The sequence below is a fragment of the Mobula birostris genome, chromosome X, assembly GCF_030028105.1.
Source record: "Mobula birostris isolate sMobBir1 chromosome X, sMobBir1.hap1, whole genome shotgun sequence".
NCBI lineage: Eukaryota > Metazoa > Chordata > Chondrichthyes > Myliobatiformes > Myliobatidae > Mobula > Mobula birostris.
The window spans coordinates 1,283,325-1,298,088 of NC_092402.1; the positions used below are offsets into that span (position 1 = coordinate 1,283,325).

At 48.8% G+C, this 14,764-nt stretch overlaps 1 protein-coding gene across 1 annotated transcript in view; it reads left to right on the forward strand.

Moving 5' to 3' along the window:
* coasy (CoA synthase) overlaps window positions 1–5,278 on the forward strand; it is a 54,501-nt gene extending 49,223 nt beyond the window's left edge. Inside the window, exons 7-8 of the mRNA XM_072249249.1 lie at window positions 3,220–3,414; window positions 5,106–5,278. Coding sequence (XP_072105350.1) covers window positions 3,220–3,414; window positions 5,106–5,153 — 243 coding nt within the window. The 3' untranslated portion in view covers window positions 5,154–5,278. The remainder of the gene's footprint in view (window positions 1–3,219; window positions 3,415–5,105) is intronic.
* Window positions 5,279–14,764: the final 9,486 nt, after the last annotated feature.

Consider the following 14,764-nt stretch of genomic DNA (forward strand, 5'->3'; position numbering starts at 1 on the left):
CACACCTGTGATGTCCACACGGTCACCGGTCAGGTCCACACCTGTAACGTCCACACGGTCACCGGTCAGATCCACACCTGTAACGTCCACACGGTTACCGGTCAGATCCACACCTGTAATGTCCACACGGTCACCGGTCAGATCCACACCTGTAATAACACACGGTCACCGGTCAGATCCACACCTGTAATGTTCACACGGTCACCGGTCAGATCCACACCTGTAATGTCCACACAGTCACCGGTCAGATCCACACCTGTAATAACACACGGTCACCGGTCAGATCCACAGCTGTAACGTCCACACGGTCACCGGTCAGATCCACACCTGTAATAACACACGGTCACCGGTCAGATCCACACCTGTAATAACACACGGTCACCGGTCAGATCCACAGCTGTAACGTCCACACGGTCACCGGTCAGATCCACACCTGTAATGTTCACACGGTCACCGGTCAGATCCACACCTGTGATGTCCACACGGTCACCGGTCAGATCAACACCTGTAATGTTCACACGGTCACCGGTCAGATCCACAGCTGTAACGTCCACACGGTCACCGGTCAGATCCACACCTGTAATGTTCACACGGTCACCGGTCAGATCCACACCTGTGATGTCCACACGGTCACCGGTCAGATCAACACCTGTGATGTTCACACGGTCACCGGTCAGATCCACACCTGTAATGTCCACACGGTCACCAGTCAGATCAACACCTGTAATGTCCACACGGTCACCGGTCAGATCCACACCTGTAATGTCCACACGGTCTCCGGTCAGATCCACATCTGTAATAACACACGGTCACCGGTCAGATCCACACCTGTAATAACACACGGTCACCGGTCAGATCCACACCTGTAATGTTCACACGGTCACCGGTCAGATCCACACCTGTAATGTCCACACGGTCACCGGTCAGATCCACACCTGTAATGTCCACATGGTCAGAACCACACCTGTAATGTCCACACGGTCACCGGTCAGATCCACACCTGTAATAACACACAGTCACCGGTCAGATCCACACCTGTAATAACACACGGTCACCGGTCAGAACGACACCTGTAATGTCCACACGGTCACCGGTCAGATCCACACCTGTAACGTCCACACGATCACCGGTCAGATCCACACCTGTAATGTCCACACGGTCACCGGTCAGATCCACACCTGTAATGTCCACACGGTCACCGGTCAGATCCACACCTGTTCATACGGTTACTGCTCAGATCCACACCTGTAATGTCCACACGGTCACTGGTCAGATCCACACCTGTAATAACACACGGTCACCGGTCAGATCCACACCTGTTCATACGGTCACTGCTCAGATCCACACCTGTAATGTCCACACGGTCACCGGTCAGATCCACACCTGTAATGTCCACACGGTCACCGGTCAGATCCACACCTGTAATGTCCACACGGTCACCGGTCAGATCCACACCTGTAATAACACACGGTCACCGGTCAGATCCACACCTGTGATGTCCACACGGTCACCGGTCAGATCCACACCTGTGACGTCCACACAGTCACCGGTCAGATCCACACCTGTAACGTCCACACGGTCACCGGTCAGATCCACACCTGTAACGTCCACACAGTCACCGGTCAGATCCACACCTGTGATGTCCACACGGTCACCGGTCAGGTCCACACCTGTAACGTCCACACGGTCACCGGTCAGATCCACACCTGTAACGTCCACACGGTTACCGGTCAGATCCACACCTGTAATGTCCACACGGTCACCGGTCAGATCCACACCTGTAATAACACACGGTCACCGGTCAGATCCACACCTGTAATGTTCACACGGTCACCGGTCAGATCCACACCTGTAATGTCCACACAGTCACCGGTCAGATCCACACCTGTAATAACACACGGTCACCGGTCAGATCCACAGCTGTAACGTCCACGTGGTCACCGGTCAGATCCACACCCGTAACGTCCACACGGTCACCGGTCAGATCCACACCTGTAATAACACACGGTCACCGGTCAGATCCACACCTGTTCATACGGTCACTGCTCAGATCCACACCTGTGACGTCCACACGGTCACCGGTCAGATCCACACCTGTGACGTCCACAGGGTCACTGGTCAGGTCCACACCTGTAACGTCCACACGGTCACCGGTCAGGTCCACACCTGTGACGTCCACACGGTCACCAGTCAGATCCACACCTGTAATAACACACGGTCACCGGTCAGATCCACACCTGTAATAACACACGGTCACCAGTCAGATCCACACCTGTAATGTTCATATAGAGGGATCTGAGGTGTAAAGAGTAGGCGATTTCGAGTTCCTGCGTGTTGGTATGTCTGAGGATCTGTCCTGGGCCCAACATATGAATGCAGCTACACAGAAGGCAGGACAGTGGCTGTATTTCATGAGGAGCTGGAGGAGATTTGGTATGTCACCTAAGACACTCGCTAGTTTCTACAGATGTACGGTGGAGAGCATTCTAACTGGCTGCATAACCAGTACGTCAGGTGTCAATCTGACCGGTGACCACGTGGACGTTACAGCTGTGGATCTGACCGGTGACCGTGTGGACATTACAGCTGTGGATCTGACCGGTGACCGTGTGGACATTACAGGTGTGGATCTGAGCAGTGACCGTATGAACAGGTGTGGATCTGACCGGTGACCGTGTGTTATTACAGGTGTGGATCTGAGCAGTGACCGTATGAACAGGTGTGGATCTGACCGGTGACCGTGTGGACGTTACAGCTGTGGATCTGACCGGTGACCGTGTGGACATTACGGGTGTGGATCTGACCGGTGACCGTGTGGACGTTACGGGTGTGGATCTGACCGGTGACCGTGTGGACGTTACGGGTGTGGATCTGACCGGTGACCACGTGGACGTTACAGCTGTGGATCTGACCGGTGATCGTGTGGACATTACAGGTGTGGATCTGACCGGTGACCGTGTGGACATTACAGGTGTGGATCTGACCGGTGATCGTGTGGACGTTACAGGTGTGGATCTGACCGGTGACCGTGTGTGCGTGTGTGTGTGTGTGTGTGTGTGTGTGTCCTTGCCTTCACCTTTCTTAAGTTCACGATCATTTCTTTGGTCTGACTGATGAATTATACCGCTCGTTTCCTGTTTTTGTTACAATTTTCACCATCTGTTTGGCTTTTGATTGCGGGATGATTTCTTTAGTTTATTTTTGTCGTGCTTTCTGCAGCTCGTTACGTTGGCTCTAATGAGGTCATCTGTCTTCCCCCTACACCAGGCACTCAGGAGGATTGTGCAAAGAGACAACGTCAGTGAGGAAGATGCCAGAAAGCGACTTGCAAACCAGTGGAGTAACGCCCAGCGGGTGCAACATGCCAACGTGGTCCTTTCTACACAGTGGGAGCCTGAATTCACCCAGAAGCAGGTTACTGGATAACTCCACGTGTGAAACCCACTCGTTGTAACAGGAGTCAGCCGTGCAGTGATGTCATGGCTTACCCTTTCATCTTTGCCCTATGTTTCTGCCGTCACCCATATCTATAAATCTCTGTCTCGGATCCACCCTGCAGCAGAGCTTCACCTGTTTATGACCGGCGGGTGGAAAGAGGGAACGGTTGTCACTCCGGTTTTTCAGAGTACTGTGTACAGTTTTGTCTCCTCCCCACTGTCTGAGGAAGGACAGACTGAGGTTGGAGGCAGTCCAGAAGAAACCGTTCCTTCATTAGGTGCCGTGTTCTGTAGTGTTAGTGATCACGGTCTTTCCATGACCATGATTGTTCTTGGCAAATTTTTCCACAGAAGTGCCTTCTCCTGGGCAGTGTCTCGAGAAGACGGGCGACCCCAGCCATAAGACCATAAGACGTAGGAGCAGAATTAGGCCTTTCAGCCCATCGAGCCTGCTCTGGCATGGCTGATCCCAGATCCCATTTAACCCATACACCCCCCCCCCTCATCATAACCCTTGATGCTCCAACCAGTTCGGAATCTACCCACAGCTTTGAATATACCCACAGATTTGGCCTCCACCACAGTCTGTGGCAGAGCATTCCCCAGATTCACCACTCTTTGGCTAAAAAAAATTCCTCCTTACTTCTGTTCTAAAAGGTTGCCCCTCAATTTTGAGGCTGTGCCCTCTAGTTCTGGATACCCCCACCAGAGGAAACATCCTTTCCATATCCACCTTATTTACTCCTTTCAACATTCGGTAGATTTCAGTAAGATCCCCACGCTCCCAAAATTGTTAATCCCTTCATTCCCAGAATGGTCATTATCAGTATCTCCAGAGACTGCCTGCTATCAGTGGTCGCATAACCAGGACTTGTGATCTGCACCAGCTGCACATACAACCATCCACCACCTACTCCCAAGGCTTCACGCGACCGTGATCGGGGCCGGAGTGGGTGCTAAGCAGGTACCACACCTTGCCCAAGGGTGACCTGAAGACTAGCGGAGGGAAAGAGCACCTTACACCTCCTTTGGTAGCGATGTCTCTCCAACCCACCATGTTCCAAAAGAAATACACAAAGCTGATTGAGATGGTTTCCTATTCATAAGGAACTAAAAAAAAAATTTAGATCGTTAACCTTCTTCGCTGTCAACAACACCTCCAAGTTCTGTGTCCTCCACAAACTTACTAGTCCAGCCTCCTGCATTCGTATCCAAATTATTTATATAACTAATGAATAACAAGGGTCCCAACACCGATCCCACTAGGCACCACTCTCCATTCCTCATGGCTTCCTAGCTGTGGACTCTCTGCCTATGCTGACCCTTAAAATTGCCCCTAGAATCTGCCCCACTCCTGATGTCAGGCCTTTGTTCTTCAGCCTCTCACGGAGTCCGAGGACACACGTGGTCAGGCCCTGGGGATTTATCCCCCTCAAGCACGCTGTCAACCTGCAAATATCTCTTCCCTGGTCATACGAATGTCCTCCCAAACATCTCCATTTGCTTCCTTCATCCCTTGAACAACCCGTGATTCTCCCCCCAGCTAACACTGAGGAGAAATATTCATTAAGCATTTCACCTGCCATCTGCGGCTCAGTACGTGGACAGTCCAGCTGATCTCGGAGCACCAGCACTGACGTTGTCCTTTCTCTGTCTCTGTGTTCCCAGATCCGGAAGGCTTGGCAACTCCTTCAGAATCGTAGGTCCTCTTGTTGACATCGTCCAAGACCAGGGTCTCGACTGGGACTTTTTTTTGTTAATATAATGGTTTGAAAGATTTTTCAATGGTTCACAGAAGATTCTTTATTACACTGAGCATTAAATTTATTGTGTGAACCACACTGGGTTAGAGGCGTGGGCTGCTTCTTACACTGAACAAACCGATGTTGAATACATTGCGCAAACGTCACCGCCCTGGAGGCGTGGACTGTTCATTACACTGAACGGACCAGCGCCGAATTCACGACACCTAGGTCTGCGCACCAGCGACGTACGCTACTCGCTGCACCGATCGTCCCGATGCTGAATGCATCGTGCATCCGTCACTGCATCGGAGGCGTAGGTTGTGCGGTATAAATATACACTGCAACGCACACAAGATGCTGAAGGAACTCAGCAGGTCAGGCAGCATCTGTGGAGACGCTTCAGGCCGAGACCCTTTATCAGGACTGGAAAGGAAGGGGGGAAGATGGTGGGTTGGAGGGAAAGGAGGACTAGCTAGAAGGTGATGGGTGAAGCCAGGTGGGTGGGGAAGGGTAAAGGGCTGGAGAGGAAGGAATCTGATAGGAGAGGAGAGTGGACCGCGGGAGAGAGGGAAGGAGGAGGAGATAGGCTGGTGAGAAGAGGTAAGAGACCAGACTGAGGAATGGAAGAAGAGGGGGAGGGGGAAGGAATTTTTTTTTAACTGGAAGGAGAAATCAATATTCATGCCATCAGACTAGGGGCTACCCAGACAGAGTATCAGGTGTTGCTCCTCCCACCCTGAGGGTGGCCCCTTTGCGGAACAGGAGGAAGCCATGGACCGACACGTTGGATCAGGAATGGAAATCGGATTTTAAATGTTGGGCCACTGGGAAGTTCCACCTGTCAAGTCAAGTCAAGTGGCCTTTATTGTCATTTCAACCAGAACTGCTGGTACAGTACACAGTAAAAACGAAACGTCCATCCTCCAGGACCATGGTGCTACCTGAAACAACACAAAACTACACTAGACTTCTACACAGGACTACATAAAATGCACAAAACAGTGCAAGACAGTACAATAATTAATAAACAAGACAATAGGCACAGTAGAGGACAAATTCATCATCATCGTCATCAGGTGCCGTGCCCAGTTTGAGCTCTGACTGCCATGGCCCACACACTCCTGTTTCGGGTCAAGTGGATCAATCCATTGGTATTCATTTCCAGTTCTCTGGCTGCTGTCTCCATCATCATTTGTCTTTGTCTTCTTCTTGCTTTCTTCCCTTCAATCTTCCCCATAATTACCGTGGATTCTAACTCCTCTTTCCTAATCACACGTTGCCTTTTCATGATCTCGTACATTATTTCTCTTTTTGTGTTTGCTGTGTTCATGACATCCTCGTTAGATACAGTTTTCGTTTCGTCCATGATATTCTTTCCATCCTCCTCAAAAACCACATCTCTGCTGCTTCAATTCATTTCCTCATGTTACTAGATATTGTCCAACATTCTGAGCCAAATAACGTAAGTGGATAAACGTAACATTTCAGTACTCTGAGGCGGGTTGTCATGCCTAGTTTAGTATTGGTCAGTATACTCTTCATTCTGGTAAAGGTGTCTTGCCATCTCTATCCTTCTTTTGATGTCCATGTCGCACCTGCTATCTGATGTCACCCAGCTTCCTAAGGACAAATTTCAATATAATAAATAATGTAAACAATGTTTTAGTTGGAATTGAGAAAGAAATAAGCAAAAATTGCAAAGGGTGTGGAGTGGTGTTCAGTTGAGTGTGTGTGCGTGTGTAGGTTGGTGTCAGACTAGACTCTGATGGCTTAGGGGAAGAAACAGTTGCACAGTCTAGTCGTGAGATTCCGATTGCTTCGGTACCTTTTTCCAGATGGCAGGAGGGAGAAGAGTTTGTATGAGGGGTGTGTGGGGTCCTTCACAATGCTGAAAGCTTTGCAGATGCAGCGTGTGGTGTAAATGTCAGTAATGGCGGGAAGAGAGACCCCGATGATCTCCTCAGCTGACCTCACTATCCGCTGCAGGGTCTTGCAATCGGAGATGGTACAATTTCCGAACCAGGCAGTGATGCAGCTGCTCAGGATGCTCTCAATACAACCTCTGTAGAATGTGGTGAGGGTGGGGGGTGGGAGATGGACTTTTCTCAGCCTTCGCAGAAAGTAGAGAGGCTGCTGGGCTTTCTTGGCTATGGAGCTGGTGTTGAGGGACCAGATGAGATTCTCCACCAGATGAACACCAAGAAACAATCTGAATGGAGGAGCCGTCAATGTTAAGCAGAGAGTGGTCGCTCCATGCTCTCCTGAAGTCAACAACCATCTCTTTTGTTTACATTCAGAAACAGGTTGTTGGCTCTGACAGTCCTGATGAAGGGTTCCGGCCCAAATCGTCGACCGGTCTTTTCCACGGATGCTGTCTGACCTGCCAATGTTCCTCCAGCGTGCTGCGAGTGTTGTTGGCTCTGCACAGTCCGTCAGCCACTGCACCTCTTCTCTGTATGCTGACTCGTCGTTCTTACAGATAAGACCCACCACGGTCGAGTCATTGCCGAACTTGATGATGTAGTTCGAGCTGTGTATTGCTGCACAGTCGTGGGTCAGCAGACTGAACGGATGGAGCCGGGGGGGTGCTCGGACGAAGCAGCCCCCCCGCCACTTTACGATGGGTCTCACCGATGTAGAGGCCACATCGGGAGCACTGGACACAACAGACGACCCCAGCAGATACGCAGGTGAAGTGTTGCCTCACCTGGAAGGACAATTAGGGTCCTGAATGGAGGTGAGTGGGCAGGTGTAGCACTTGTTACGTACCCTGCAACTGGGTTGCCAAACCAGCAGAAATGGAACGCTCGTTGGAGTCTGTGATTACTAGGAACTAATAAAATTTTATTAAAGAAATAAGCAATAAGTACATTAATCACAAGGATATAAATGTAACAGGTTAGCAATGATAATACACAGAAATAGGGTGATAGGAATCAACCAAGCTCTATCGCAGTCTAGGGGCAAAATGATCAGTCTTAAGTGAGGCAGAGTTCAGTTCAGTTTAGTGCAGTTCAAAGTAATCGCTGTTGTTGTACCATTGAAGAGAGAATGAGAGATGCAGTTGGTTTCGGGCAGACCTTTTGATGTCTTCTGATCCTGCTGTGGTCACCAACTGTGACCCCTCCGTTCCGGATACGATCGTTCTTCTGCGGTGAACCCGGCACCCAGGCAAGGGCGGACACACACCCCAGGTTCCCACCCATCGTACCTTTACACCCTGTGAGCCTCTCACCAATTCCTGCGAACCGGTCCTCCAAACTTCCACCAACTTGTGGGGGCACACTGCTCTTTCCAGGGTCTCGTAGTGTGTCGTGCCTTAGCAAACCTGCTCTTTTTTATCCCCCTGCTGGGGTATCACCTGTCCATCAAACTTCAAACAGTTCAAGTTCAAAGCAAACGGTCTGTCAATATCTGAATTGTGTTTCTTTCTTGTTAATCTCTCTCTTATTAGCATTTTGAATGTTTCTCCATTGTCTTCCATTATCTCTCTCATTAGCATCATCTGTCCGGCAGCTCTGCTTGGCGTCACACATGACACCCCCACCGTTAAAAGGATTTTTACTGGGATAAAAATTATGGACATGAATGCACATTATAAGATACACACTAATATACAGGTAGTCATCAGCTATTCGGCTAATACAGAGAACTTTAGGTTTTAACACCTTGACAGACAATCAGCAATCACATTGTCAGTTCCTTTTATATGTTTTATTTTAATATCAAATTCCTGTAATACCAGGCTCCAACTTAATAAGCGTTTGTTTTTAACCTTCATTGTGGCCAAAAACACTAATGGACTGTGATCAGTGTAAACCATCAGTGGTTTCCGTGCCGGACAAATGTAAACCTCAAAATGTTGCAATGCCAGTATGATTGCCAGTAATTCCTTCGCCACAGTGGAATAATTTCTCTGATGGACATTAAACTTCTTAGAATAATAAGCCACTGGGTGTTAAGTTTCCTCTTTGTCTGTCTGCAACAGCACCGCCCCAGCTGCTTCGTCGCTAGCATCTGTTGCTAGGGAGAAGGGTTTTGAAAAGTCAGGTGCATTCAATACAGGGTGGTGACACAGAATGGCCTTCAGACTCTCAAAGGCTTGTTGACAAAGGTCGTTCCACACAAACTTCTCATTCTTCGGCAAGAGCTTAGTAAGAGGGAGGGTAATATCCGCAAAGTTTTTGCAAAACTTCCGATAGAAACCATAGAAACTACAGCACAGAAACAGGCCTTTTGGCCCTTCTTGGCTGTGCCGAACCATTTTCTGCCTAGTCCCACTGACCTGCACACGGACCATATCCCTCCATACACCTCCCATCCATGTATCTGTCCAATTTATTCTTAAATGTTACAAAAGAACCCGCACTTACCACCTCGTCTGGCAGCTCATTCCATACTCCCACACTCTCTGTGTGAAGAAGCCCCCCCAATGTTCCCTTTAAACTTTTCCCCCCTCACCCTTAACCCATGTCCTCTGGTTTTTTTCTCCCCTTGCCTCAGTGGAAAAAGCCTGCTTGCATTCACTCTATCTATACCCATCATAATTTTATATACCTCTATCAAATCTCCCCTCATTCTTCTACGCTCCAGGGAATAAAGTCCTAACCTATTCAACCTTTCTCTGTAACTGAGTTTCTCAAGTCCCGGCAACGTCCTTGTAAACCTTCTCTGCACTCTTTCAACCTTATTTATATCCTTCCTGTAATTTGGTGACCAAAACTGAACACAATACTCCAGATTCAGCCTCACCAATGCCTTATACAACCTCATCATAACATTCCAGCTCTTATACTCAATACTTTGATTAATAAAGGCCAATGTACCAAAAGCTCTCTTTACGACCTTATCTACCTGTGATGACACTTTTAGGGAATTTTGTATCTGTATTCCCAGATCCCTCTGTTCCACTGCACTCCTCAGTGCCTTACCATTAACCCTGTATGTTCTACGTTGGTTTGTATAGTACCCCACCATCCCCAAGAACCTTCTCAGGGCTCTCTTGTGCGTCGGGATGGGAACTTCAGAGATAGCCCGCACCTTAGCCTGGATCGGAGCCAGCTGCCCCTGTCCTACTACATACCCCAGATATGCGACCTTAGCGTGGCCGAACTCACTTTTTGCGAGGTTTACTGTCAGGTTGGCTTCAGACAGCCATTTAAACAGTTCCTCTACTGCCACAATGTGCTCCTCCCACGTGTCACTCCAGACCACTAAATCGTCAATATACGCTTCTGCATTCTTTAACCCTTTTATCACTGAATTAATCATCCTTTGGAAGGTCCCTGGGGCGTTCTTCATGCCAAAAGGTAAAACATTATACTCGTATAACCCCAATTGAGTGACAAATGCTGAGATTTCTCTAGCCCGGTCGGTTAAAGGAACGCACCAGTACCCTTTCAGCAAATCGATCTTTGTGATGTACTTAGCTCTCCCCACTTTATCGATGCAATCGTCTACCCTTGGGATGGGGTAAGCATCAGTTTTTGTGATGGCGTTCACCTTTCTGTAATCTGTACAGAATCGGATGCTCCCTTCGGGTTTTGGGCCAACCACTCAGGGAGACGCCCATTCCGATTTGAATGGCCTAATAATACCTGTGGCTAGCATGTGCTCAATTTCTTTCTCCACTAGCTTGCCCTTCTCCAAGTTCATCCTATAGGGGTGTTGCTTAATAGGCTGATCTGATGTGACAACAACATCATGTACTGTCCCCTTGCATCGCCTCAGGACATCCGGACATACATCTGCATGTCGATTAATTAGCTTTATCAGCGGCTCACTCTGTTCAGGGGTTAAGTGAGAGACCTGATCAGCAAAGTTGGCCAAAAAATTTGAGTTCTCCAATCCGGTCGGTACCATATTTATCTTTTCAAGATGGGTTTTCCCCTTATCATCTGGCATCCCAGCCTCTCTTATTTTTGTGATAACACCGACTAGATCTGCTTTCTTATCGTGGTAAGCTTTTAATATATTAATATGCATTAACTGTCAGCTTACGTCTACAATACTCAATAATATCCTTCCTCATGTTCAGCCAGTAAAACTCTTTCATAATTCTACCGACTGTTTTCCTCACCCCAGAATGTCCACCGAGGGGTATCTTGTGGGCCAGCTTAAAAATCTCGTCCCTATAAATTTTCGGCAGTACCACCTGGTGTACCACCCCCCACTCCTCATCTGTGGGCACGATACTTGGTCTCTATTTCCTCATCAGTACTCCCTCCTTCACATAATAGCCCACTGGTTCCCTTTTTATTTCTGCTTCAGAGAGAGCTGTCTCTGTCAAAACCATCAGCTCCTCATGTCGTTCCTGTGCCTGTATAAATTCCTTCCTCGCTCATGATAAATCTACCTCAACTCCCTCACTTCCTTCCGCTCCACTATGCTCCTTCTTCTCACTTTCTAACCCCTCCTGGTACAAGGCTGGTAAAAACGTCTCAGCTGAATCTACATTCCCTTCGGCAGCCTTTCTGGACATGCGCCGAGTACTGCACAAACGGGATAAACCTGTGAGTCCATGGGCAGGTCCTCAATCCTGGCAGGCTTGCTCGTCAGCTTTACTGCTGGGTACACATCTCCACCTGCAAGGTCGTTACCGAGTAAGACCTCCACGTCTTCCATCGGTAACTCGGGCCTCACCCCTATCGTGACCGGTCCGGAGACCAAGTCACTTTTTAGGTGTATCTGGTGCAAAGGTACTGCTTCAGTCCCTTTCCCAATGCCTTTTATCACACTGACCTCCCCAATCTCGGTCTCTGCACTAAATTCTAACACCCTCCTTAAGATCAATGACTCACAAGCCCCAGTGTCTCTCCAGATCCGTACTGGAACTGGGGTTGACCCCTCCTTCACCGACACCAATCCGGCTGAAATAAACTTCTCGCGCCCTTCCTTGACTCTATCAGACCTCTTCTCCCCTAGCGGTTTGCTTGCCGGCTCAATACAGCCAGTTGGAGTCGTCGTTTTTCCTTTCCCCGTCTCCTTCTTTGGGGCAAAACACCTGGACGCAATGTGACCGGCTTTCCCACAATTAAAACATACAACCCCAGGAGACTTCCTACCAAACTGCTTCCTGTCTTCCTTATCCTTCTCACTAGTCCCCGGCTTACTTTCTGGCTTTTCTGGCAAACTCTCTCTGCCCTCTTGACTACCCTTCTGGTAGCTCTTACTCAGGGTAAACTTTGCTTTGTGTGTTAACGCATACTCATCCGCTAACTTAGCAGTTGCGGCTAAGGTTTCTGCCTCTTTCTCATCTAGGTAGGGCCTCATACCGTCAGGGACACAACCTTTAAACTGCTCAATCAGTATTAGCTGTAGCAGTCTGTCATAATCCCCATTGACCCCTTTCCAGGCGCACCAGCGCTCACAATACATCTGCATCCCATGGACAAACTCTAAATACGTGTGGTCCCACTGCTTCCTCGCATTCTGGAACCTTTGCCGGTATGCCTCCGGGACCAACTCATAAATCCTGAGTATCGCCTGTTTCACCACATCATACCTCTGGGCATCTCCTGCTGACAACGCTGAGTAAGCTTGTTGAGCCTTCCCCTTAAGTACGCTCTGAAGCAAAACAGCCCACTTATCCCTCGGCCAGTTCTGACTTGCAGCGACTTTTTCAAAATGTAGAAAGTACCGATCAACATCGGCCTCCTCACGTGGGGGAACCAACCTAACCTCCTGGGTCGCCCTGAACCCTCCACCTTGGTTCGGCATTTGGCCCCTCTCTAGTGTCATCCTTAACTTCTCCAACTCAAACTCCCTTTCCTTCTCTCTCTCTTCCCATTCTAACTGCTGTACTCTCTCTTCCCATTCTAACTGCTCTACTTGGAACTCGTGCTCGAGTCTTAATTTTTCCATCTGCAGCTGCACTGCCTCTCCACCAGGTTTGCTCATAGACACCACCTCCAGCTCCCCGTGGGGAAACACGCCTTTAGATACATAATGCTCAATGATAGCTCTGTGCATCTCCACTCTCCTCATTGTTGGCTTCCCCTTAAAAAGATTCAACTATTTGGCAACAGTCACCAATTCTGATTTCCTGGCATCCTCTAATGCCTCCAAGGTTGGCGCCTTTAGAAATTCCTCAGTCTCCATTTCTACTGTTTGCCCTTTTTTTTTCTTTCGGGAATTTTAACCCAATCAATTTACCCAGTCCCAATTTTAGCATTCAAAATCCCGGATGAGATCCCCACTTATGTTACGTACCCTGTAACTGGGTTGCCAAACCAGCAGAAATGGAACACTCATTGGAGTCTGTGATTACTAGGAACTAATAAAATTTTATTAAAGAAATAAGTAATACAGTACACTAATCACAAGGAGATAAATGTAAGAGGTTAGCAATGATAATACACACATATACACAGAAATAGGGTAATAGGAGTCAACCAAGCTCTATCGCAGTCTAGGGGTAAAATGATCAGTCTTAAGTGAAGCAGAGTTCAGTTCAGTTTCCTATAGTTCGAAGTAGTCGCTGCTGTTGTACTGTTGGGGGGGGTGGAGTGGGGAGGGAGAGAGAGAGAGAGAGGAGAGAGAGATGCAGTTGGTTTTGGGCAGACCTCTTGAGGTCTACTGATCCCGCTGTGGTCACCGACTGTGACCCCTCCATTCCGGATACGATCGTTCTTCCGCGGTGAACCTGGTACCCAGGCAAGGGCGGACACATACCCCAGGTTCCCACCGATTGTACCTTTACACCCTGTGAGCCTCCGACCAATTCCCGCGAACCGGTCCTCCAAGCTCCTACCAACTTGTGGGGGCACACTGCTCTTTCCAGGGTCTCATGGTGTGTCGTGCCTTAGCAAACCTGCTCTTTTTATTCCCCTGCTGGGGTATCACCTGTCCATCAAACTTCAAACAGTTCAGGTTCAAATCAAATGGTCTGTCAATATCTGAATTGTGTTTCTTTCTTGTTAATCTCTCTCTTCTCTCTTATTAGCATTTTGAATGTTTCTCCATTGTCTTCTGTTATCTCTCTCATTAGCATCATCTGTCCAGTAGCTCTGCCTGGCGTCACACATGACACACTTCAGGGACAAGTGCTGGGAAGTGGGGAGGGACAAATGGACAAGGGAATCACAGAGGGAGCGATCCCTGTGGTAATCAGAGGGGAGGGAAAGACATTTTTAATGGGAGGATCCCTTTGGAGATGGTGGCAGTCGTGGAGAATGTTGTGTTGTATATGGAGGCTCAGGCATTGGTAGGTGAGGGCAGGAGGAACAAGAGGAAATCTGTTAAGGTGGTGGGAAGGTGGGTGGGTGGAATGTTTGGGAAATGTAGGGGACATGGGAGACAGCAGTATCAATGGTGTAGGAAGGGAAATCCCATTCTTTGAACAAAGTCCTGGAAAAGAAAGCCTCGTCCTGGGAACAGATGTGGTGGAGACGAATGAACTGAGGAAAGGGAAGAGGATTTTTACAGGAGACAGCATGGGAAGCAGTATAGTTAGGAGAGCTGTGGGAATCAGTAGGTTTATCAGTGGACAGTTTGTCTCTAGAGATGGAGATGGAGAGATCGAGAAAAGGGAAGGAGGTGTCAGAAATGGACCGGGGGAATTTTGGATCCAGAGACAGTGCT